The sequence below is a fragment of the Pinus tabuliformis genome, chromosome X, assembly GCF_031772625.1.
Source record: "Pinus tabuliformis cultivar Carrire ecotype Pingquan chromosome X, CPIR1, whole genome shotgun sequence".
NCBI lineage: Eukaryota > Viridiplantae > Streptophyta > Pinopsida > Pinales > Pinaceae > Pinus > Pinus tabuliformis.
Window position 1 is genome coordinate 1,354,829,455 of NC_142308.1, and position 25,418 is coordinate 1,354,854,872.

General features: G+C 33.6%; 1 protein-coding gene across 1 annotated transcript; it reads right to left on the reverse strand.

Moving 5' to 3' along the window:
- Window positions 1-24,293: 24,293 nt before the first annotated feature.
- LOC149145106 (pectinesterase inhibitor 9-like) lies at window positions 24,294-24,929 on the reverse strand. The gene has a single exon (XM_089452353.1). The coding sequence runs from the start codon at window positions 24,927-24,929 to the stop codon at window positions 24,294-24,296; it is 636 nt and encodes a 211-aa protein (XP_089308479.1).
- Window positions 24,930-25,418: the final 489 nt, after the last annotated feature.

Sequence of the window (25,418 nt, forward strand, 5' to 3'; positions counted from 1 at the left end):
TTATGGGACATTAGCTCTATTTTTGTAGTCCATCACGTAGGTACAGAGCCAAAAAAAGTCCCTAAACAAATTTGTAAACAAATAAATATATAGGAGAGAAAGATGGGGAGATGAACCTAAGATGTTGGGGAGATGAATTCTCAAATAAGGTTTACCATGCATGCTTCTGACATCAAGAAATTATCTACTTTAGATAATTTTAAACACTTATTCAGCTCTAGTAGCTTGAATATCCATCTCAACTCCTTGGAATTCATAGGAATCTCTTCCTTGGTAGCATAATTTTTCTTATTTTTGAATCGAAATTGTTTGCGCACAAGAATTTTTTTCTCTAAAATCAAAGACTTTTGGAACACATGCAACATTTGTCAATCCACAAGTCCAAATCTTGTTGTTTTTTTCTCTTACATTGAAAGATTCACATAGCACTCATACGTAGTTGACGAGTTAAATTTCTCATTGATACAAGCAAGACTTGAGTTAATTATATTATCATAAATAGCTTATTTCCTTCCTATGCTAGCCATTTTTGCTTTGTACTAAAAAATATGCTATCAATCAATAACGTTCTCAATCTTGTTTACCTATACAATTCTTGGATCCCTTCACAATTACCAATTGTTACTATTCTCTTGTGAAAATCGTTACATATGACACTTTTAATAAATATAAATTAAATATACAAAAGAAAACATTTATGAGAAGTAATGGAAATAAATAACAAAATTCCAAAACCATCTTGTCCATTTACACTGCACGCTTTCTCTTGCTTTAATATCATTGATATACGTGTCATAAGAGACATAGATTTATGATATAAAATAAATATAAATTATTTGTGATCATGACAATTAGCCTAGAAACTTTCTGAAATAATAAGTGTAAAAAGAAAATTGTGCAAGGACAATCGCAATAAATATTATGAGGAGATGTGCTCAGCATCCTCTACCATGAAATGACTTGTTGGCTAAACTCATCCCAACTGATATATCAATGTCAATTTCTTTTATTCGATATCATACTGCAAAAAAATATAATAATATAATATAATATATATATATATATATATTAAAAAATTAAAAGAATAAAAATTGAAGTAAATTTTATTTACGAATAAATTGAAATGTGATTTTTAGACTATGATGCAAAACTGACTGTCACAACGTGTTTAAGCCAGTTGTGTAGAGAAAGGAACAAAAAATTTCTTCAATTTTTTTGTACCTCGACATATATTTCCCCAATAGATTTTTCCCACACACCTCCCTCCCACACAAAATTTCATATTAATCAATTAGTTAGCCATTTTCGTTTATTAAATTTTGTCCAATGAAAAGTTTGGTTTACATGTATATTAGATGTCAATACTCACAACATACAAAAGCAAGAATTGCAATTATTGAAGTGATGATTATTTTTCACATTCATGGTTTCCTTTAAAGTAAACCCTCGATTTGAAATTCAACCTAATTGGAATCTCCAACATATGTTAGCTATGTATAACAAGGAACATAATATATAATGTACACAAAAACACAAATCTTTGAATGTAGACAAGATTTGGCACTTATCATAATACAAAATACTTAACAAACATCTATCATGATACATTAAAGTTTTCCCTCACTACATTTATAATTGAAAATCCTGAACCCTAATTTGTCTCCACCTCCTTGTACCCGTATAATGATTTTCATCCAATAATGTATTAATAGTTTATGCCAATAGCTTTATGTTCAATGCATTCAAGTATGTTGATTTCCGTAACATAAGTGCTAAGACACATACACTAGAAATTTCATAAATGCATACAATGTTCGTCAATCATTGAAATTTCCTCATTCACTTATTTTTCAACTTATTTCATCTTTCCTTCGAACCACACAATCTACTATCGACTTGCTTGATGCTATTTACCCCTAAGTAAAGTTCAGTTGTAAAATTAATTTCATTTAGAAAGAATTCATGAATATATCGAAAAGGTATTTCATGAAACAGAAGTGTGTTAAAGAAACTTAGGAACCCACTACTTAGCCCTAAATAAGCATATGGGGACAGTGTTACGCGAAATGGAAGTGTTCAGAAAAAAAACTTGTGAAATTTGAAAAATTAACACTATTTAAAAATAATTCATGAATGTATGGAAAAAGTGTTACATGAAATGTAACTGTGTGGAAATTTCTCTTCTACCCAATTCTTCCATAGATCTCCCTCCCACAAAATAGTATATATTAATAAAATAATTATTAGTCTTGGCTAGTCAATGTTTGGGGAATGGAAAGTTTGGTTTACTTGTATCACCCTGGACTTCCACACTTTTTGCAAACCATTGCTACTTTCATTGCATGTCCATTTGAAGTTACAAGGAAGAGGATATGCATTGAGTAAACTGTAATGGAAAATCATCTTAGCACATGGAACATGATCCAATATTTAAAAATAATCATAGCATACAAAAGGAAGAACCACAATTGTTGAAGTGCCGACTACCTTTCACATTTATAATTTCTTGCAAAAATCGCATAAGAACGTATCTCAATTTCCAATTCACCCTAAAAAACATCTCCAACCTATATTAGCTATCGATAACAAGGAACAACATACCACATTGATGTGAAATAGACTTATCCCCTTGCCATGACACGCCACTCCATGAACCCTAAGTTGTCATCAATAGTGAATTAATATTGTATCCCAATAGCCTTATGTTTAACATTCGTACTTTTCATACGATAATTATGCATGCCATTTAGACGCAATTGAAAGGTTAAGATATGATCTTATGTGACACCATATTTGCAGATAAAAATTTATGTAAGGCAACAAAATCTTGAACAATACTCTCATCTTTCTGTAACACCCACATCCCATGTCTACCCATGTAACTGACCAACCAGGGTAAACATGTGATGAAGAGTTACTATGATATGATATAACTCCCAATGTGTTATTTAAGGAAGTGTAACCTATGGAACACAACAACACAGACCTTCCATACATACTTAAAAACCCCCAAGGCACATGCAAACCTTCCAGGTGACCAGCCCCTAAGGAAAATAGACTTTTAACTCCATTAATTCCCAAATATATCCCATCACATGGGCATGAGAGGGAGTGGGTCCCTATAGTCTCTCCCATGACATCGGTATGCCTGTGATTGGGGACATTCCCAAGTCGATTTGTGCCTGCAGCTCCAAGTTTTATGCCACCTTTTGAGGCCCTGGGATGAGGTCACTACCGGGAACTCCATGACACTTCCAAACATGAAAGCTAATAGTGGAATAATGATACAAAGTTGATTATGTAAACAAGGACTTGACTCAACACCTACTAGCCATGATAGGAATTTCGTCAGACATGTCACAGATGTGAATTCTATAGGTTTAAACAAAATATATGAGTGAAGGGGTCTCCTACTTATGTAATAATCACTAAGAAACATTGATGCCTCATCATAATAATAGCATTACCATATATTAAGTCACATATTCATTGTACATTGGGTGATTAACCAAAACAAGATGAGAGCCATACATTTTCACTGTCATAAAACTAATTCATAACCAACATACAAGAAACAAAAATATTAGGGATATAACAACCATATAAGTGACATATAAACAATTATATTTAGCCATAAAATACCAAGGAGAAAGAGATATCATATTTATGATTTCATAGGTCAACCAGGTTTAGGACTTTCACAAACCACTTGACCGTAGACTAGGCTGAACCAAATATTTATTTTAGCTAGTTACCCATGTGCCATATTCGAAGCATGAATGTGGAATCTCGTAAAACAAATCTATGAAAACCATTTAGGGCTTCCATGGGTCAAACCACCTCAACCACCAACCAATGATTCCACCTCATGGTCGGAAATCACTAACCATCACCAGATTGGTCTCTACCCAAGTTTTCGAGGGCTCTAGAGCGTTTGTTTCAACCAAGGCTTCCAAGACTAGTAACTCAACCCACAACTCTTGTTGGGCTTCTAGAGTGTTTGTTCAACCAGGGCCTTTATGACTACTAACTCAACCCACCAAGGGCTTCCAAAGAGTTTGCCCAACCAAGGCTTCTAGGACTTGTAACTCTACCCAAGTTGTTATAGGGCTTCCAGAGTGTTTGTCGAATCAAATCTTCCAGGAACTAGTAACCCAACCCACAACCAAAGGGACAAGAAAACCAACTAGAAAACAAAAGTAAAACCCACAACACCATGGCTATCAAAGAATTGGAAAGACTAGGAAAATCCACTTTCAATCAAAGAAATCCTCCATGCCAATGAGAGATCATAACAAAGAAACCACATGCATATGCCATGCATGGAAAAACTAGTGAGGAAAACATATATGAAACTCAGTACCTGCAAGAAAAACTTGTTGTAGATGTTGATCTGGATGTCTTCTTGCACTTTCCTCCTCTTCCTTTTCCTTCTTGCTCCAAAACTCCAAGTATGCCACACTCTTCCAAGAGTGCTCCAAGAAAACTCTAAGTGTCAAAGAGTACGAGAGAGAGAGAATAGAGAGAGAGAGAGCTCCAAAACTAAAATGATCAAAAGCTATGAACTGATCCTCATAAGACTTTTTATCAATGAGGGCTCTATTTTCTTCATTTTCCATTATTTTCCTTAATTTCATCCTCTCATACAACTTGTGACATTTCACCTCCCTTTTCTCCTAATTTCCATTTTTTTAATAAATAAAATGCAAATAAATGCATCATGCCTTTCCAAAAACTGTCATTTCCTTTGGCAATTTCCTTAGCAATAAATTAATCACAAGTGGCCCCCATCAATATGTTTTTGCCTAACATTCAACTTGGAATAAGTGTCCCATAACCGTGGTTATTATTTCTCCTTCATTAACTTTTAGTACATGGAATTTTCACCAAGGCTATTATAGAACCCTCCCCCTTTTGCAACCACCATCCTCAGTGTTCAATGATACCTACAACAAATAAAATTGTTGTAAGCAAAACATACTTCCCATGGAGCTTTATAACTTAGCTCATTGCAATATTTACAATGATGAACCCGATGAGAAGCAAACTAACATGAAAACATAACAACATGAAAACCATAATGACATGAAACCCATACCTCTTATTGGAGCTTTATAACATATCTCATGGTGGTATTTATGTCCATATACATATGTACATATAACAAAACATCATACCAAAACATATATCTAATACATATACCAAAACATTCACTCAACTAGCGAATAGAGAAGGACACCTAGCCCGCATATTATCCACCATCTCCCATGTAGCTTCATTGGGTCCAAAGTGCTTCCCCTGCACTTTAACCTGTTCAATTTCTCGGTTATGGATCATGAGCATCTTTTTGTACAAAATGAACTAATGTTATGGCTGGAATTTTCCTTGTAGCTCCACCTACAATACATACTGGTCAATCACATGATCAACATATTTAACATACTTCTTAAGCAATGAAACATGGAAAAAATCATGGACTTTCAATGTTGGAGGCAATGCAAGTTGATAGGAAACTAGCCCAATCCTCTCAAGAATCCTGAAGGGTCCACAAAGTTGGGGTGTCATCTTGGCACACGATCCAATCCGTAAGGACCTCTTATTCAGATTGATGCGCAAGTACACCTTCTCCCCAACCTAAAACTCCTTAAACAACCTATTATGATCTACATATCTCTTCTTCCTATACTATGCTACTTTCAGATTCTTCTTGATTACTTTCATTTCTTATTCCATTTCTGCAAACATATATGGTCAAATCAAAACCCTATTAACTAGATCACTCGAACGAATGGGATTATTGCAACTCTGACCATATAAGGCCTCAAATGGATTGATCCTCAAAGATTCATGATAGCCATTGTCGTAAGCAAACTCTACTAGTGGAATATACTTTTCCCACTTTCATTATTGATGCATCACATATATCCTCAACACATCCTCCAATATCATGTTGACCATCTCTGTTTGTTCATATGTTTATGGATGATAAGTTGTACTCAAGGTCACATGTGTACCTAATCCTATAAACAAATCCTCCAAAACATGGAAGTGAACTTCGCGTCCCTATCTGACACAATCTTCTGCGGGACACCATGCAATCTCACCACGTCTCTGATGAAGACCTACACTACATCATTCGATAAATATGTAGACTTCACTGGAATTAAGTGCACTACATTCGTCAACCTATGCACTACAACCATGATGGAATCATGTTGCTTAGATTTCCTCGAAAAATATATGATAAATTCCATGTAAATCACCTCCAATTTCCACTCAAAAATCAGAATTGGTTGTAGTAGTCCACCTGGATGCTTACATTCTCACTTCACCTATTGCAAATCCAAGCACCTAGCCACGAAATCTGCCACATCTCTCTTCAAATTCATCCAATATTAAAATCTCTTCACTACTTTCAGTGTCTCGTGATAGCTTGGAGTCTCTAAACATGACCAATCCATCTATTGTGAAACAATAGTACACATCTTTTGCACCTGCACCTATACCTGTACTGTGTTGTAATCTGTGCCTAATCTTCGTATACCTAACATCATGCTGACCTTCTTGGAAGATCCTATCCTATAGATCTATCCCATAGGAGCTCAAAGATGCTATATGATTCAACTCTACCCACTTGATAAGAGCATATGCTACCCTATTCTATTTACCTTTAATATACCTGATCTCAAAGTCAAACTCAGTGATCATGTCCAACCATCTAGCTTGCTTGACATTTAGATTCAGTTGTTCAAATAGATACCACAATCCACTATGATCACTCATCAATAAAAATTATCTTCCAAGAAGATAATGCCTCCACATATTTAATGCATGAATGATCACTATGAACTCAAGATCAAGTGTTAGATAGTTTTTCTAGCGATCATTTCCTTTCTGTGACTCAAAGCAAACTTCCTGTCCTTCCATCATAAGGAATTCACCAAGCTCTCTCTTGCAAGAATATGTAGATACCACAACATCTTCGTATGGATCTATTATCTTTAACAGTGGAGCACGTGTCAACAACTACTTTAACTGCTCAAAACTGGCTACACATTCCTTAGTCCATTGAAACCTCTTTCCTTGCCTTTGCAATGATGTGATAGGATAAGAAATCTGTGAGAAGTTCCTGATGAACCTCCTGTAATACCCTCCTAACCCAATGAAGGATCTCACATCATCCACATTCCTAAGAGTTTCCCACTCCATGATACCTCTTACCTTTTCTGGGTCCACTACTATGCCTTCCTTGGAAAGCACATGTCCTAAGTAATGTACCTCAGTCTGAAAGAAATTGCACTTACTAATATTAACATACAATTGATGCTCACTCAATAATCTCAATACTGCTTCTAATTGTTCAACATGCTCTTCTTGATTTTTCGAATATACAAATATATCATCAATGAGAACAATAACAAATTTGTCCAAATAAGGATGCAACACACTATTCATCAAGCACATAAAAGTAGCTAGATCATTAGTAAAACCAAATGGAACTACAACAAAATCATAATTTTAACAAAGCATCAATCCTCGACAATGGATACATGTTATTGATGGTCACTTTGTTCAACTGCCTATAATAAATGCACAACCTGAGAGTATCATCCTTCTTCTTCACAAATAGTATCGGTGCACCCCATGGTGATACACTTTTCCTAATGTATCCCTTATCCAACATTTCCTTCGACTATAGCTTCAACTCTACCAACTCTGGAGTGCTCATCTTGTAAGGTGCCTTAGATGCTAGTGTTGCCCCTGGTACCGGCTCAATAGAAAAGTATACTTCCTTGTGAGGTGGAAAATCTAAAATATCTATGGGAAATACATCATGAAACTATTGTAGTAGTGGGTACTTGCTCAAAACATATGCATCCTCAACTTCCTTACCTTTGTGACTAGAAATATGAATTACAAATAACACACACCCCTTCCTACAACTACGGTTGACCTTCATAATTGTGACCATTCTCATTGATGTTTCTTTCTTCTAACCCTACAAGCTCTTTATTCCCCATTGTCATCCAAGCACTCAATAGCCTTGTTATAACAATCCACCTTGGTCCTATGAAGATATAAACAACCCATACCCAAAAACATATTGTATGATCCCAATGAAAATGCATCCAAATGTGCTGATGTAGACATATCATTCACCTCAAATGCACAAGATCTTACACAATGATGAACTCACTTCTTTGTACATGTATCCAGCTGTACTAACCAAGACTCTACATGTACTTATTTATTCAAACCACACTTATCCACCAAGTCAAGATTAACATAACTATAATTAGATCCACAATCAATCAAAATAGAAACAACTTAATCACAAAGCTTATCATCCATCTTGATAATACACATTTGGTGATCTTCCTGCCATTATCCAGTGCTGCATAGATCCTAGGAATACTCTCTCCAATAGCTCCCACTTTCTGTGCCTCTTGAGCACTGTAGATATGTGGTCTACCACCTTGATGTTGTGGACAATCTCTCTTCTGATTCTCTCCTCCACAAGTCCAACACTACAAATGCTTCTAGACTTTATCCTTATTATGCTCCTTAAATCGAAGTCCTTATCCTTGGTCAGAGGCATTTAACTTCTTAGATGGCATTGCATTCTCCTTATTACCTGTCTTGCTCACTTCTTGTCCCATTTTCCTTTATTCTTTTCATTACCTTTCCAGTCTATTTTAGTCTCACACATGTGCTTTGATTACTCATAACAATGCTTTAGCTTTCGGATGGTCTCCTCCAATGATCTAAGCTCATCAAACTCAATCCTATATATGAATGTTGCAACAACCCACTGATGAATCTCTGAATCTTGGACTTCTCCTCCTTGAGGTAAGGAAAATACCTCACAAACTCTAGAAATATATTAGTGTACTCCTCATCAGTCATAGATCCCATCCTCAACTCATAAAATTCCTTTTCCCTGTCATGATAGTATCTCTCCAATAGATACTACTTCTGAAATAGCCTCTTAAACTCACTCCAAGTCAACTCCTCCTCATAAATATCTTTGACGTTCTTCACATCTTCCCACTTGATATATGCTTTACCTTTAAGACTAAATGTATCTATTATGGCCTTCACGTTCTCTCAATAATCGTGCAATCTTAAAAACTTAGTCATTCCAAGAAACCATGCTTCTACATCTTGTGACTTATTCATCTCTCCATCAAATTTAGGTGGCTTTTCTTTCTTAAACTCATTCGAAAAGTATCACTTTCCACTCCTCCTATAATGATTGCAATGATGATCATGATATGTGTCAGAACCAAAACTAGAGTAGTACTTGTGTCTATCACCTCTCCCATTTGGAGTGTCCAAAAACATGCCATATCTGATCATGTCATCTCTATCCAACATGTACCAACTAGGATACCTGCTTCCATATGCCCCATTATTTCTATTCTCTTATTCATGGATGATATAAAGTGGTCTCTGTCTCTGCAAATATCACAAACACTGAAGGATTACTGTATTGAATTCTATTTATTTCTCCTGTTCATGCATGATTCTTTCATTGTCTATTGTAAAACTCCTTATTTTTGCCTTCAAGCTTCTCAGTGTGTCTTCTATGTCAAAACAATTCCCAACACCACAATGCTCATCTGATTGATAAGGAGAATCTCATGAACTATAGTCTAGCATCTTGATAACTTTCTTGTAAGGCATCTTATGTCAACTAAACCAAATCAAAACAAACCAATGTACCATAGCGTAATTCAAATAGGATATATCATATCCAATATCAACCAATTTAGCGTGATACATGTATAAACATACTCATAATGTCAAATAGACATATATCATATATATATAACAACATATAGACATCATTCTAACTATAATCCAGAAATCAATGCATAACCATATCAACTACACATCATGACCTCATGTATGACAACAACAACAATATCAATGTACACTTGGCAACATGACACTAAATTGCATAAACAACACATAGCCAATCATACACTCATGATGATACATTCCACAGCAACACCATCAACCTTCACATGGCGACATCACTACAATCATGATCAACACCATGCATATGCAACAAGCACATAGACCACACATATGAGTAACACATATCGAACATACATGAATGCATTACCAACACAAATCCCATCTAGTCTGAGGGGTGAACCATGCTCTCATACCACTCTGTAACACCCACCTCCCACATCTACGCAAGTAGCTAGCCAATTAGGGTAGACATGTGACAAAGATTTACTATGATATGATTCAACTTCCAATGTGTCAATTAAGGAAGTGGAACCAACAAAACACAAAAAAATAGACCTTCCAAACCTATTATAAAACCCCCAAGAGCCATCTAAACCTTCCAGGTGACTAGCTCTTGAGACAAACTAACTTTTTACTACATTAATCCCGTAGTTGCTCCCATGACATGGGCATGAGTGTGACTAGAACCATCCAGTATCTCCCACAACATGTGTATTCTTGTGACTACTAGGGACTTTCCCAAGTAGTTTTGTGCCCGCGACTCTAGGTTTTGTGCCACTTTTTCAGGCTCAGGGCTTAGGTCACTGCCTAGAACTCCATGACACTTCTAGAAATGAAATATAACAATGGAATAATGATACAAATGTAATTAATTGAACAAGGACTTGACTGGACCCCTACTATCAATGACATACATTTCGTCAAACATGTCACAAATATGTATTCTATAGGTTTAAACAACAGATCTGAGCATAGGGGTCTCATACTTATCTGAGAAAAAATAAGAAGCATTGTTGCCTCATCACAATAACTGTATTACCATCTATTAAGTCACATATTCATTGTACTTTCATTGATAAACCAAAACATGATGAGAAACATACATTTTCAGTGTCTTTAAACTCATTCATAACCAGCATATAACCAATAGAAATATCAATATATAAAAACCATATAAGCCACATATAAAAAACTATATTTACCCATAAAATAACAAGGTGAAATAGAGTTCTTATTGATGATTGCATAGGCCAGACTTCCACGAATCACCTGATATTAGACTAGGTTGAACCAAATATTTCTTTTAGCTAGTCACCCATGTGCCAAATTCCAAGCATGAATGTGGGATCTCATAAAAAAATCAATCAAAACAATACAGGGCTTCTAGAAGCCAAACCACCTCAACCCTCAACTAGTGATTCCACCTCACGGTTAGGCATCACTAACCATCACCAGATTGGTATCTAAGCAAGATTTTTAGGGATCTAGAGTGTCTTTTCCAATCAAGGCTTCTAGGACTAGTCTCTCAACCCACAACTATTGATGGGCTTCCATAGCATTTGTCCAACTAAGGCTTCTAGGACTAGTAACTCAACCCACCAAGGACTTCCAGAGCATTTTTCCAACCAAGGCTTCCAGGATTAGTAACTCAACCCAAGTTGTTACAGGGATTCCAGAGTGTTTGTCAAACCAAGGCTTCGAGGAACTAGTAACTCAACCCACAACAGATGGCACAAAAAACGAACCAGAAAACAAAATTAAAACCAAAAACACCATGGCTATCAAGGAAATGACAAGGCTAGACAAATCCATTGTCAATTGAGGCAGTCCTTCGTGCCAATGAAATATCATAACCAAGAAACCATATGCATATGCATGCCAAAACTAGTGAGGAAAACATACATGCAACTCGGTGCCTACAAGAAAAACCCACTATCATTTTTTGTTTCCTTACTCTACCTTTTCCTTCTTGATCTAAAACTCCAATTATTCCACACTCTCTCAATAGTGCTCCAAGAAAACTCTAAGTGTCCAAGAGTATGAGACATAAGATAGAGAGATAAATCCAAAATTGAACTGTTGAAAAGCCATGAACTGATCCTCATAAGCCTTTTTATCAATGAGGCCTCTATTTTCTTCATTTTCCATTATTTTCCTTCATTTTCCTCCTCACAGAAAACAAGTGACCTTTCACCTCCCTTTTCTCCTAATTTCCATTATTTTCATAAATAAATGCCAATAAATGACTCATGCCTTTCCAAGCCTTTTCCATTTCCTTTTTCAATTTCCTTAGCAATTAATTAATCACAAGTGATCCCCATCACTATGTTTTTTGCCAATCTTCAGCTTGGAATAAGTGTCCCATAATTGTGGTTATTATTTTTCCTTCATTAACTTTTATTACATGGAATGTTCACCAGGGTTCTTGCACTTTTAAACACATTGTGGAAAGAGAAAATGAATATCTTCACCAAAGTAAACAATCAAAATGATTTTGATAATCTGCTCTTCCAAATACCACTGATATGCAACCAAAAAGTGAATTTTCCCATAATAAGTGTTAACCATCAATATCTCCATGAACTTTATCAACAAGCACATCCATCATCTGAAGCATTACCATCTTGGAAAACCATTCTAGTTTATTTGGTTATGCACAAAGTTAATTTGATATTTTAGTCAGCCCATTCGATTAATTCTTATATAGGGTTCTCCTCACTCTACTATCCACTTTTTCTTTGTACTTAAAAATGCTTACTTAGTTAGCAATGTTCTCAATGTCGTTTAACTGCAAATTTCTCATTTCCCTATATAATCACCACTTGTTACTATTTTGCGTGTGAATCATGTTACAAAAGAAACATCATGTACACATATGTACCATAAGTCATATCAATGTATGAAATGAAATAACTACAAAATATTTTTATTAGAGATTAAACTGACATCGAGATTCTTGATCATCCCAATGTTTATTCTCATTGACCAATTTCATTTACCATGAGTATATGTGTGTCGTCATCACTTGTACATTTTGTGCTAATAGGTTCACAACATAAATTTTATTATTCATTATTAAATATAATCCTCATCCTGCCATGGCACATTCGTAAACTATCATAGAAACATTTCCAATAACATGTGATTAAAGTTAACTAGTATATATCATTAATAAAAGACAACTATACAAGTAAATATCAATATTTTCATAATTAAATTCACTAAATATGCCGATGCACATGGCATTAAATTGTATGAGTATTACATTTCTTTTACTCTAAAATTTTATGAAATTAATGTTGTTTTGCGAAACTATTCATAAGACCTGTAGTTGTAAGCTAGCTTCCTAATTGTATTCTTTCATTTTCTCTCCACTCATGCTTCGAGCTCCACAATATTTTTTGATAACTCAATGTAAGTTATTTGAAGTAAAGCTTACCATATGGAGACCAAACAACATCATCTACATCATCTACGGATTTTCACAATTAGGTTCAATCAACGGAGGTGATGACATAGAGTTGTACGCATATAGGACAACTAGAAAATTCATTAAATCAATATTCCTCAAAATTTCCCATTATACAGTTGACATGGTCATGACAACACTTTGACTTTCAATGCCAAATGCATCCTACAAAAAGGTTACAAGTTTGTTACGAAAGGTCATGTTTCAAGTTTCCTCATTTTAAACTGTGACAACATCCTTTTGCTATGAAATTCAATATTAATACTAGTTTTCACTTAAAGACTAACTAAAATTAAAAAATGTTAATTATTTCATTATTATGTATTGTTGTGCAAGATGGATATCTCTGGAAATGTATACAAATATATGGAACATTGTGGGAAACAAAAATTATTCCTTTTTCTACACAACTATTCTCCCACACAACACCTCTTCCTCCCAAACATTAAAAGGAAAACCATTTAAAATTAGATAATAATAATTTCATTAACAAATATAAGATCAAAAATTCACATATTATTCGAAAGCCATGAATACAAAGATTGGCTTTTCTACTTTGATATTTTAGACTTTAAGCTTTTATGGTTTTTTTTTGGAAAAATATGACCCAGATTATCCAAAGTACTATCTTCATCATGTCGACATTTCGAACCCCAAAGGGGATCCATCATTAGGATAGAAAATGAGTGATAGATTGAGAGAAGAATTTATCGACCAGAACAGATAAATAAATACCTAATGGATGATAAATTAAAGTAGAATTCGACTAATTCATTAGACCAAAATATATATACTATTCAATTTTTATTTATTTTTATTTAATTCTTATTTTAATTTAACCTAATATGAATCTATAAATAAATAATAAAACTAATTAATTCTATGGAAATAACAAATAAATTAAATATAATAAGTTTATTTTTATTCCTTGTTTTAATTCTTAACCTAATATGAATTACAAAATATAATTAGTTTATTTTAATTTAATTTTAATTCTTATGATATTTTTTAACCTAATTAAATATAATTAGTTAATCCATCAAATACCTAACTAACAAAGTAATAAATAATTTGATTTAGATTTAAATTATTTTATTTTTAATTACATTTATAGATTAATTTTATTTATATATTTTTTTTCAATATTAATGTTAATGTTAAAACCTACTAACAAAGCCTTCAAACAAAGTAATGTGGACACTTAATTGCCCACCCTTATTTATCACTAGATATACACATAAACCAAAAATTCTATGGCCCAAATTTAATATACCAAAACTGCTTATTAATCTATTAATATGTGATGTCTTATAGGAGGGAGGTATGCAAATGAAGATTGTAGACAAGGCAATTATGTGGAGGACTAGAACATCTTGGAAGAAATGTTATGTTCCTTTCTTCATACACATGTTCTCCAACACAACACTTCTTCTTTACACACATTAAAAAGACACTTCATTTAATATTGCATAATAAGTATTTAACTCAAACATTTGAAATCAGAGAGGCACATAATATTCAGAAACCTCAAATACCAACATTAGTTATTTCTACTTTTTAAATGATCAAAGTTGTTGAACATAGTTTTGAAAATTGCACATCTCATCATTAGATCATCCTGATATAAAATAAAATGAGCTCACGTTGATCCAACCTTAAAGGGAAATGTATCGAGACATGCAGAATATTACAAATTAAAGTTTTTATTCCTTTCTTCACACACCCGTTCTCTAACACAACACTCCATTGTCACATGCATCAAAAAATATGTCATTTAATATTAGATACTAAGTTTCTATTTAAAACTAAAATAATTTCATGTCTACAGAATAAAGCTCCCTTTGGACACTTGTTGCTCATTAATTGATTAATATATACTATCGTGTGGGAGGGAGGTGTCTGGAAGGAGGATCGAAACATTATGGAAGAAATTTTTTGTTCCTTACTCCGTGCACTCATTCTCTTGCACAACACTTATTCTTCACACACATAAAAAAACACTTAAATTAATATTGCATAGTAATAGGTATTTAATTCAGAAATGTGAAATACAAAATGCATATAATATTCAAAAACATTGAATACCAAGATTCAATGTCTTTAGATTTTAAACGATCAAAGCCATTGAACATAGTTTATCTCAGTTTTGAGCTTTTGTTTGCCACTTCCTTCTAAAGAATTTGAAGAAGGAAGTGGCAAAGGCATTAAAAGGAGAAAAGACATTTTGGCACATTTATTTATGAAAATAAAGGAAATTAGGATAAAAGTAAGGTGAAAGGTCCCAGGTTGCATGTGAGGAGGAAATTGAAGGAAAATAATGGAAAATGAAGAAATTAAAGGCCTTATTCATAAAAAGGATGTTGAGGATTAGTTGGTAACCTTTTGTCACTTCAAGTTTGGAGCTCTCTCATTATTCTCTCTCTCCCTCTCTCACTCTTGTTCGCTTAGAGTTTTCTTAGAGCACTCTAGTTTTGGATCAAGGAAGGAAAAGAAAGGAAAGGAAAGGAAAGGAAAGAAAGGATGAAGGAAGAAAAGTAGGATCATGTAGCTTCAACAAGAATACTTGCAGGTAACCTTTTGCATATGTGATTTCCTAGCTGGTTTTGACATGCATGGCTTTACATGTTGGTGTATGGTTCTCTTACTATTAGTGGCATGGTTTTGCCAGGTTATGACAATGGTTTTTAGCCTAGCGTTGACTTTTTCTGGATTCCATGGTATTTTGGGATGTTTATCTTGATTTTGAGCTTTTGTTTGCCGGATGGATTTTGGAATCTAGGGTGGAAGTGGTCTCAAGTTTCATTCCCAAAGGCCTAGGAATACATTGATCGGTTTTGGTAGGATACATGGTAAAGACTGCGGGAGGAGTCTCAGTTTAGGGCCTAGTGATCTGGTTTTGAATTGAGGTAAAGCTTGAGAGTGTGGTCTCAATTTAGATCCTAGTGATATAGGGTTGGATTGTGGTAAAGCGTGAGAGACAATGAGGCAGAAAATTCCTCAAGGATGGTGATGGATTGCAGATGGCATTCCAGGTTTAGTTCTATTGTGATTGGAGCACCAAGTTTGGTGTGATCATGGTTTGGTAAGGGTGGAGGTGGTTTAACCTCTAGATTCCCTTAGTTGTTCTTGGATTGGGTTTTCTATGAGATCCCAAATGCTTGCTTGGGATATGGCACGTGGGTGACTGGATGAAAGAGTGATTTGGTTCAACCATGTCTATGGTTGGGTGGTACGTGGAAGTCCTGAACATGTCTAGATTTGCCAATGTTTAATAAAAGATAAGTTATATTAATTTTGCACTTATTTATATGTGGATTTAATGGCTATCATATATATGCTATTTATATGGTTTTATGTTGGTTATAAGCATGGTTATATGATGGGTTCATGTCATGATCATTTCATGTATTTACTTGTAATTGTTAAATGGATGGATGCAAGACGTAATTGATGTTATAGCAATTCAATGGAGAAGGTGATGATCCTTCTGATTATGTTTCATAAGTTATTTCAGTCATTTATGATCTGTCTTGTATGATAGACTTGTAGGTTGCATTGATGCCAAGTGTTTGACAGAATGTCAATCCCAGTTGGGGATGCTCAGGCCTAGTCCCAAGGTTTAATTTCGATTTGTTTATCTTGTCATCATGTCTTTGATGGATTATGGAGGCTATAACAGGTAATCGGTAGAGGCCGAGATTCTAGGCTAGAAAAGTGGCCCAAATCTCGGGGACACTGGCACAGGTCTACTGAAAGAGTCCAGGGATGTTGGCACAGAGGCCTGTGAGAGTGACTTTGGCTTCTGGACAATGTCATGCATATAGCATGAGAGAAAATAGGGGTTAAAAGGCTTAAAACATTAGTGGGACTTAGGGATAGGATGACTCAGTGGATGACTTGTCTCCTGAGGGTGCTATTGTTGATGTGGATGGGTTTGTTTAAGTAGTTCTGTTGATTCCATTTCCTTTATGTCACCAAGGAGGTTGAATCCATTATAGTATCCTCTCCTGTTGAATGTTTACCCTGGCTGGCTAGTTGCTTGGGTGGACCTAGGAGGAGGGGGTGTTACACCACCTTCCTCCCCTTGACCCCACATATGTAGAGGATTTCCTCAGAGTATTTTGTCAATATCAATATCACATCACTCTCCCAGGGAATGGCCACTTACAAAATTAACCTCTTTTTAATGAATTTTCAAACACTCGCAATACCCAAAATAAAAATACCTCTACGGGTGGAATTATGTAACATCAAGGCTCACTCAGCTAATCGAAAATTAGAAATAAGATTTCCAAAAATTAAGAAATTATTTTTCAATTTATGGGGAAATAAGAATATTTAACATTTTCTTGAAACTTTTCTTAAAATTCCAAAAATTAGACAAAATAATCAAGAGTCAATGGAATTTGAATACGAAATAGTGTTAATAAGTGGTTGATATTTCTACATGGAAAGGAGAATTTAATATTTTTTAAAATAAGAGTACAAATCCTTTCAAATAGTGCAGATATATAAGATTTTCTAAAGATGATGTTCATCTCATTTTATCAATTCTTATTAATTTTCCTTCAAATATTGGATTTTTTAATTAGCAATTTACAATATTTAATATTACTAGTTTTGTATAGTTTGATACACACACACACACACACACACATATTATTTGAAAAATGTTGATTTCTCCTTATATGAAAGTTTCCAAAATGTGTTTAAAAAAAACATTGTTAAAGTAATTTTCTTTTATTTTTTGTAAGCTTAGTAGGACTAAATCTTCATCATGTCCAATATATCACCCTAGGAAATGAATTGAACTAGTGAATTCACATCAAGGAGTAACTTTGAAGAGCACATGATCATTGTGTATCCAAGAGCCTATGAAAAAATTTAATTCTTAAATTATTAATAAAATAAAAAAAACATTGTTAAAGTAATTTTCTTTTATTTTTGGTATGCTTAGTAGGACTAAATCTTCATCATGTCCAATATATCACCCTAGGAAATGAATTGAACTAGTGAATTCACATCAAGGAGTAACTTTGAAGAGCACGCGATCATTGTGTATCCAAGAGCCTATGAAAAAATTGAATTCTTAAATTATTAATAAAATTACGATGTTTATCTATATATATATAAAGTGATAAAAAATCTCATTAATGTTGAAGATTAACTTATAACCTATTTTTATAAATTAAATTATAGTGGAAAATTCCCAACATTAATTTTCCCCGAAATACTCAACAAAAATCTATCATGATACATTAAAGTTTTCCCCGACTACATTTATAGTTGAAAATCCTAAACCCTAATTTTTCTCCACCTCCCTACACCTCCATAATGAATTTCTTCCAATAATGCAGTAATAGTTTATGCCCATGGCTTCATGTTTAATGTGTTCAAGCCTATTGATTTTCATAACATAAGTGTTAAGATCACGTACACTAGAAAGTTCATAAATGCATACATTGTTCGCCAATCATTGGAAATTTCTTTGTTCACTTATTTTTCAACCTTTTTCATTTTTGTTGATAATTACGCAATATATTATTGACCTGCTCAATGCTTCTTACCCCTATATAAATTACAGTTGTAAAATTAATCCCATTTAAAAAGAATTGATGAATATACCAAAAAATTGTTGCATGAAATGGAACTGTGTGAATGAAACATATGAACCAATTACTTGCCCCTAAATAAATACATGGGTAAAGTGCTATGTAAAATGGAAGTGTGTGGAAGAAACTTTCAAAAGTTGAAAAATTAACCCGATTTAAATATAATTCACGAATGTATAGAAAAAGTGTTACATGAAATGTAATTGTGGAAATTTCTCTTCTACACACTTCTTCCACCAAGATCCCTCACACAAAATAGTATATATTAATCAATTAATCAGTGGTATTGGCTAGTTAATGTTTGGGGCATGGAAAGCTTTGCTTACATGTATCAACTTGCATTTCCACACCTTCTGTGAATCACTTATATATTTGTTGCATCTCCTGTTGACGTAAGAAGGAAGAGGATTTGCACTCAATAAAATGTAACCACAAATCATCTTAGCTCATAGTGCATGCTTCAAGATTGAAAAATAGTCATAGCATATGAAAGAAATAACCACAATTGTTGAACTGTCGACTATCTTTCACATTCATAATTTCTTGCAAAAATCCCATAAGATTATATCTTGGTTTCTAATTCAGACAAAACAACATCTCCAACCTGTATTAGCTATCGATAACAAGGAACATCATACTACATTAATGTGAAGATAGACTTATCCCCTTGCCATGACATGCTACTTCTTGAACCCTAACTTGTCATCAATAGTGAATTAATATTGTATCCCAATAGCCTTATGTTGAACATTCATACTTTCATATGATAGTTTGACATGCCATTTAGACACAATTGAAAGGTTAAGATGTGATCTTATGTGACACCAGCTTTGGAGATAACAGTTTATGTAAGGCAACAAAAGCTTCAACAATACTTCCGGCTTTTAAATGCATTCTGCAAAGAGAAAATGAACATCTTCACCAAAGAAAACAATCAAAATTATTTTCATACTCTACTCTTCCAAATACCATTGATATGCAATAGATGATTAAATTTTCCCATAATATGTGATAACCAGTAATATCCTCATGAACTTTATCAACAAGCATGTCCATCATTTGAAGTGTTACCTTCTTGGTCAAGCCACTCTGGTTTAGTCGGCTATTCACAAAGTTAATTTGATATTTTAGTCAACCAAGTTGATTAATTCTTTACAGAGGGCTATCCTCACTTTGCTTACCATTTCTGATTTGTACTTAAAAATGATTTATTAGTTAGAAATGTTCTCAATGTATTTTCGTTGTGGATTTCTCGTCCCCCTATATAATCACCACATGTTACTATTTTGCATGTGAAACATGTTACAAAAGGCACGTCATTTACATATATGTATCCTAAGTCATAGAAATGTACGAAAGAAAATAAGTACAAAATATTTGTATTACAAATTCATCTAGAATCAAGATTCCTTATCATCCCAATGTTTGTCCTCATTGACCAATTTTGTGCTAGCATGAGTATATATGTGTCCTCATCACTTGTATGTTTTACGCTAATAGGTTCATAACATCAATTTTCTATTTCATTATCAAATATAATTCTCGTCCTCCCATAGCACAATCATAAAATGTCACAGAAACATTGCCAATAACATGTGATTAAAGGTAACTAATATATATTATTAATCGAAAACAACTCTACAAGTAAATATCAACCTTTTTAGCATTAAATTCACCGAGTACGTCGGTGCACAGGTCATTAAATTGTATGAGTATTGCATTTCTTTTACTCTAAAATTTTATGAAATTATTCTTGTTCTTTAAAACTATCAATAAGCCTTGTAGATGTAAACTAGCTTCCTAATTGTATTCTTTTCTTTTCTCTCTAATCATGCTTCAAGCTCCGCAAGATTTTTCGAGAAGTCAATTTAAGTTATTTGAAATAAAGCTTACTGTTTGGAGACCAAATGACATCATCTATGGATTTTCACAACTAGATTTCAATTAGTACAGGCGACGGAAAAACGTTGTACGCATATACAATAACTAGAAAAATTCATTAAATCAATATTCCTCAGAATTTCCCATTATATATTTGACATGGTCATGATAACACTTGAACTTTCAATGCCAAATGCATCATATAAAATGTTTACAGTTTGTTAAGAAAGGTAATATTTCAATTTTTCTCATCTTAAACTGTACCAACATCCTCTTACTATGAAATTCAATATTAATGCTAGCTTTAGTTTAAAAGCTAACTAAAATTAAAAAATGCTAATTAATTCATTATTATGTATTTTTGTGCAGGACAAAGATCTATGGAATGCATACAAATATATGGAACACTACAGGAAAATTGTTTTTGTTCCTTTCTCTACAAACCTATTCTCCCACATGACACCTCTCCTCACAAACATTGAAAATACACTCCATTTAATATTTAATAGAAAGTATTTATTTACAATATAAGATCACATATTCACATATTATTTGAAAAAAGTGAATACGAAGGCTAGCATTTCTACTTTGATATTGTTTTTAAATGATTAAAGCCTTAAAAAAAGTATGGTGGACACTTAACTGCCCACCCTTATTTCACACGTGAAATAAACATAAACCAAACTTTCCATGCCCCAAAATTTAATAAACCAAAACCGCTCATTAACTATTCACACGTATTGTCGTGTAGGAGGGAGGTATGTAGAAGTTTAGAGACAAAAAAATTATGCAGAGAACCAAAACATCATGGAGGAAGGTTTATGTTCCTTTCTCAGTACACGTGTTCTCCCACACAACAATTTTTCTTCACACACATTAAAAATACACTTCTTTTAATATTGCGTAATAAGTATTTAATTCAAAAACATGAAATCACGAATGTACATAGTATTCAGGAACCTTGAATACCAACATTAGTTGTTTCTATTTGTTAAATTATCAAAGTCGTTGAACATAGTTTTGAAAACCACACATTGAATCATGAAATCATTCGGATGTAAAATAAAATGATCCGACATCGACCCAACCTTAAGGGGAAATGTACCTGGAGATGTAGAACATTACAAATTAAAGTTTATGTTCCTTGCTTTGCACACCCATTCTCTTGCACAACACTCTATTCTCACATACATAAAAAAGAGTCTTCATTTAATATTAGATACTAAGTTTATGCTTAAAATTTAAATAATTTCATGTATACCGAATAAAGTTCCTTTTGCACCCTTGCTTCTCATTAATTAATTAAGATGTACTATCATGTGGGAGGGAGGTGTGAGGAAGGAGAATCAGAACATTATGGAAGAAATATTTTGATCCTTACTTTGCACACTTGTTCTCGTGCACAATACCTCTTATTCGCACGCATCAAAAAATATTTAAATTAATATTGCTTAGTAATGATTGTTTAATTCACAAATTTGAACTCACAAATGTCCATAATATTCAGAATCCATGAATACCAAGATTCCATCTTTTTTGGTTTTAAACGATCAAAGTCATTGAACAAAGTTTTGTTCAAGCTAAATGAACCCATGTTGAGAAATATATATGGAGATGCAAAGCATTATGAATTAAATATTTTCACACACCCATCATCCGCTCATCACTCCTTTCTCACACACATTAAAAAGAGACTTCATTTAATTTAGACGTTAATTTTATATTTAAAGTTAAAATAATTTCGTAGCTATGGAATAAAGTTCCCTTTGCACCCATGTTATCTTGCACATACCCCCCTTGATATTGATTTTGTCAATATGAATGTCAGAACACTCACCCACGGAATGACCACTTACAAAATAAACCTCTTTTTTATTTTAAAACGATTCGTTAGACACTCACAATACTGAAAATAAAAATCCCTCCATGAGGGGAATTATTTGATGTTACACCACAGCTCACTTAGCTTGTAACATCAAGGCTCACTCAACTAATGGAAATTTCCAAAACGTCGACAAAATAATCAATTGTCAGTCTGGAGAGGCAAACATTAATAAATGGTTTAGATTTCTACATAAGAAGGAGGATTTAATATTTCTTAAAATAAGAGTACAAAGCATTTCAAATATTTCATATTTTTTGGATTTTCTAAAATAATGTTCATAGTTCTTATTAATTTTTCTTCAAATATTAGATTTTTTTAATTAGGAATTTACAATATTTAATGTTTCTATTTTGTATAATTTGAATATAAATACATGTATATATATAGTTTGAATTTGAATTATTTTGAAAAATGTTGATTTATGCTTATAAATGTGTTAAAAAAAAACGTTGTTAAAATATAATTTTTAATGGTTAATAAAACTATAATTTCTTTTAATTTAATAAAATATAAATATGGTTTTTAAATTTACTTTTTTCTTGGTATATGTTAAAAAAAATTAATAATTAGAAATCTCAAATTAACTTATACACATATCTCTATAAAATAAGTTATAGTAAAAAAATCCCAACAAAATATTCTTTTATTTTGAATCAAATCTTACTTGTGAGTGTTTTGTCATCATAAAACACTAGAGCACTCAACAACAATAGAGAATCAATATCAAAATGTACTTTAACTTTTAGGTTAGGAAAGTCAAACTAATAGAATTTATTGCAATATATAATAGAAAATAAATTAAGCTTACACAATTGCTTTGTAATTACTTTTTCTAAAAAAGCTTAGGATTTTTAATCTGTATTAGCTATGGTTATCTAAGTAAAAGATTAAGACACATTCTTTGCTACAACCACTAACGCACACATTTTTATAGACTTGATATGGAACATCATGTCTTTTTAATTCAACACTATTTTCTCGAGCACAAGTAATATTTCTTCTTTTCCTTCATTCTAATCTACACTCGCATTCCCCATTAACATTTTTATTTTCCAATAGACATCAATAGTGAAGAGACATTGATTATACCTTCCACATGTGTGCTAGCTAATCTCATAAGGAATGTTTTCCATAACATTTGAATTTGAAGTGCAAACCACTACCATATTAAAATTATTAAATTATAAAATAATATTATACATTCAAATTGTAGAATAACATTTAACATTTTTTAACAAAATTGGTGCATCAAGTGATTTTGAAAATCTAAATAAATTAAATTAAATATATTTTAGAAAAAAAAAAAAAAAAACAAAAATTAAAATAAAAAATAGATTGATTTACTTTGCTATTTGAGATAGTAGATCTGAAACCTTCAACCCCTTTCCTATATGCTTTAAACCTAAACTGAAATAAATGAGTTGAAACTAAAAATTTATATCACTTGGAAAAAATTATTTATATTTAAAAATGAAATCGTTGTTATTATTTCTGTATGAGACGAAAGCTTAAGCATACGCATAAAATACTTTTCTTGAAATATGAAATAACCACATGATTGCACTCCAAACCCAATCAGCCATTGAAGGAAACAGAAACTAGTAAAGGGTGTCGTGAAGAGTCAGCAGTGGCAGCAAAACTATAAATATATTATTGAGTACTGAAGGTGCCGTTTTGGCATTCACACGGGGATACCATTATCAACTCCGGTGTTACCGAATGCGTTAAGGGCAAGCGCGTTAAGGAGAGCAAGAGCGTTACTGATCAGTTCAGACTCATTCTGCACGCGGACCTTCGCCATCGCGCTAACCTTCCCCGCCGCCGCCTTTACATCCTGAAATCCGTTGAGGCAGGAGTCTTGGTCGGTGAGGGCGGCACTCATAAACGTCTGCATGTCGTTCATTTGAGAGTTGAAATTGCTGCGCTGCAGCTGCTCCATCTCCTTGAGAGATTTCTGAATCTCGTCAACGGTGTCATCGAAATTCTGAATACAATCGTTCAGCGCCGCTCTTTCTCTTTCACTCATCTCGGCGCTTCTGCTTTTCAGGCCTGCTGCCCAAACGGAAACCGTTCGGGCATTAACGAGGCTCACGTTCATGGCCGCCTTGACCAGATCGCTCAACGTGGGCTTCAGAGATCCGGCGTATGGAGAAAGCGAAGAAACACAGAGCTGCGGATACCGAGTGACCTTGCACGACGATTTGATAAATTCAGCGATGCTCGTATTGCTGTGCTGTGGGTTCACGTCCTTCGCCGTAGCTGAAGCCATTATCGCAGAAACTATGATAACTAAAACAGTTGCAAGCCGTGAATCCATGGCGATACAATATAAAAAGAAAGAACAAGAAATGAAAAGCAGCCAAGGCGAACCCAGGGACGGTAAGGGGTTCTAAGTGAGCACAAGCACATATTATTGACGCGCTTTCATCCCGATATATATAGCCGACTTCGCGCCTGTGGATATTGTCAATTAACCATTCCAGGTCAGTGTCACGCTGGACGGCCGATTCTCGAGGTCTGATTCGTTCCATGTTTTCGTTCCCGACCACTGGGTTGACCCTATGGAGTGGGATGTAATGCGCGTAGTTTAAAAATGAAATAATGTTTTCTGCCGATATTTCGGTAAAATGGCGCAAAATTTCTTGGAAGTCTCAGTTATAGTTGTCAAGTGGCGTGTAATGTTGGTAGTTTAAAAATGAAATAATGTATTTTTCAGATATTTTGGTAAAATTAGGCAAAATTTCTTGGAAGTTTGAGGCAAAATTTCTTGGAAGCTTGAGTTATAGTGGTCAAGATTTTGGATGTT

What these genes read in the sequence shown, in the direction of transcription:
- LOC149145106 (XM_089452353.1), bottom strand. Translation starts at nt 24,929, where the DNA reads ATGGATTCACGGCTTGCAACTGTTTTAGTTATCATAGTTTCTGCGATA.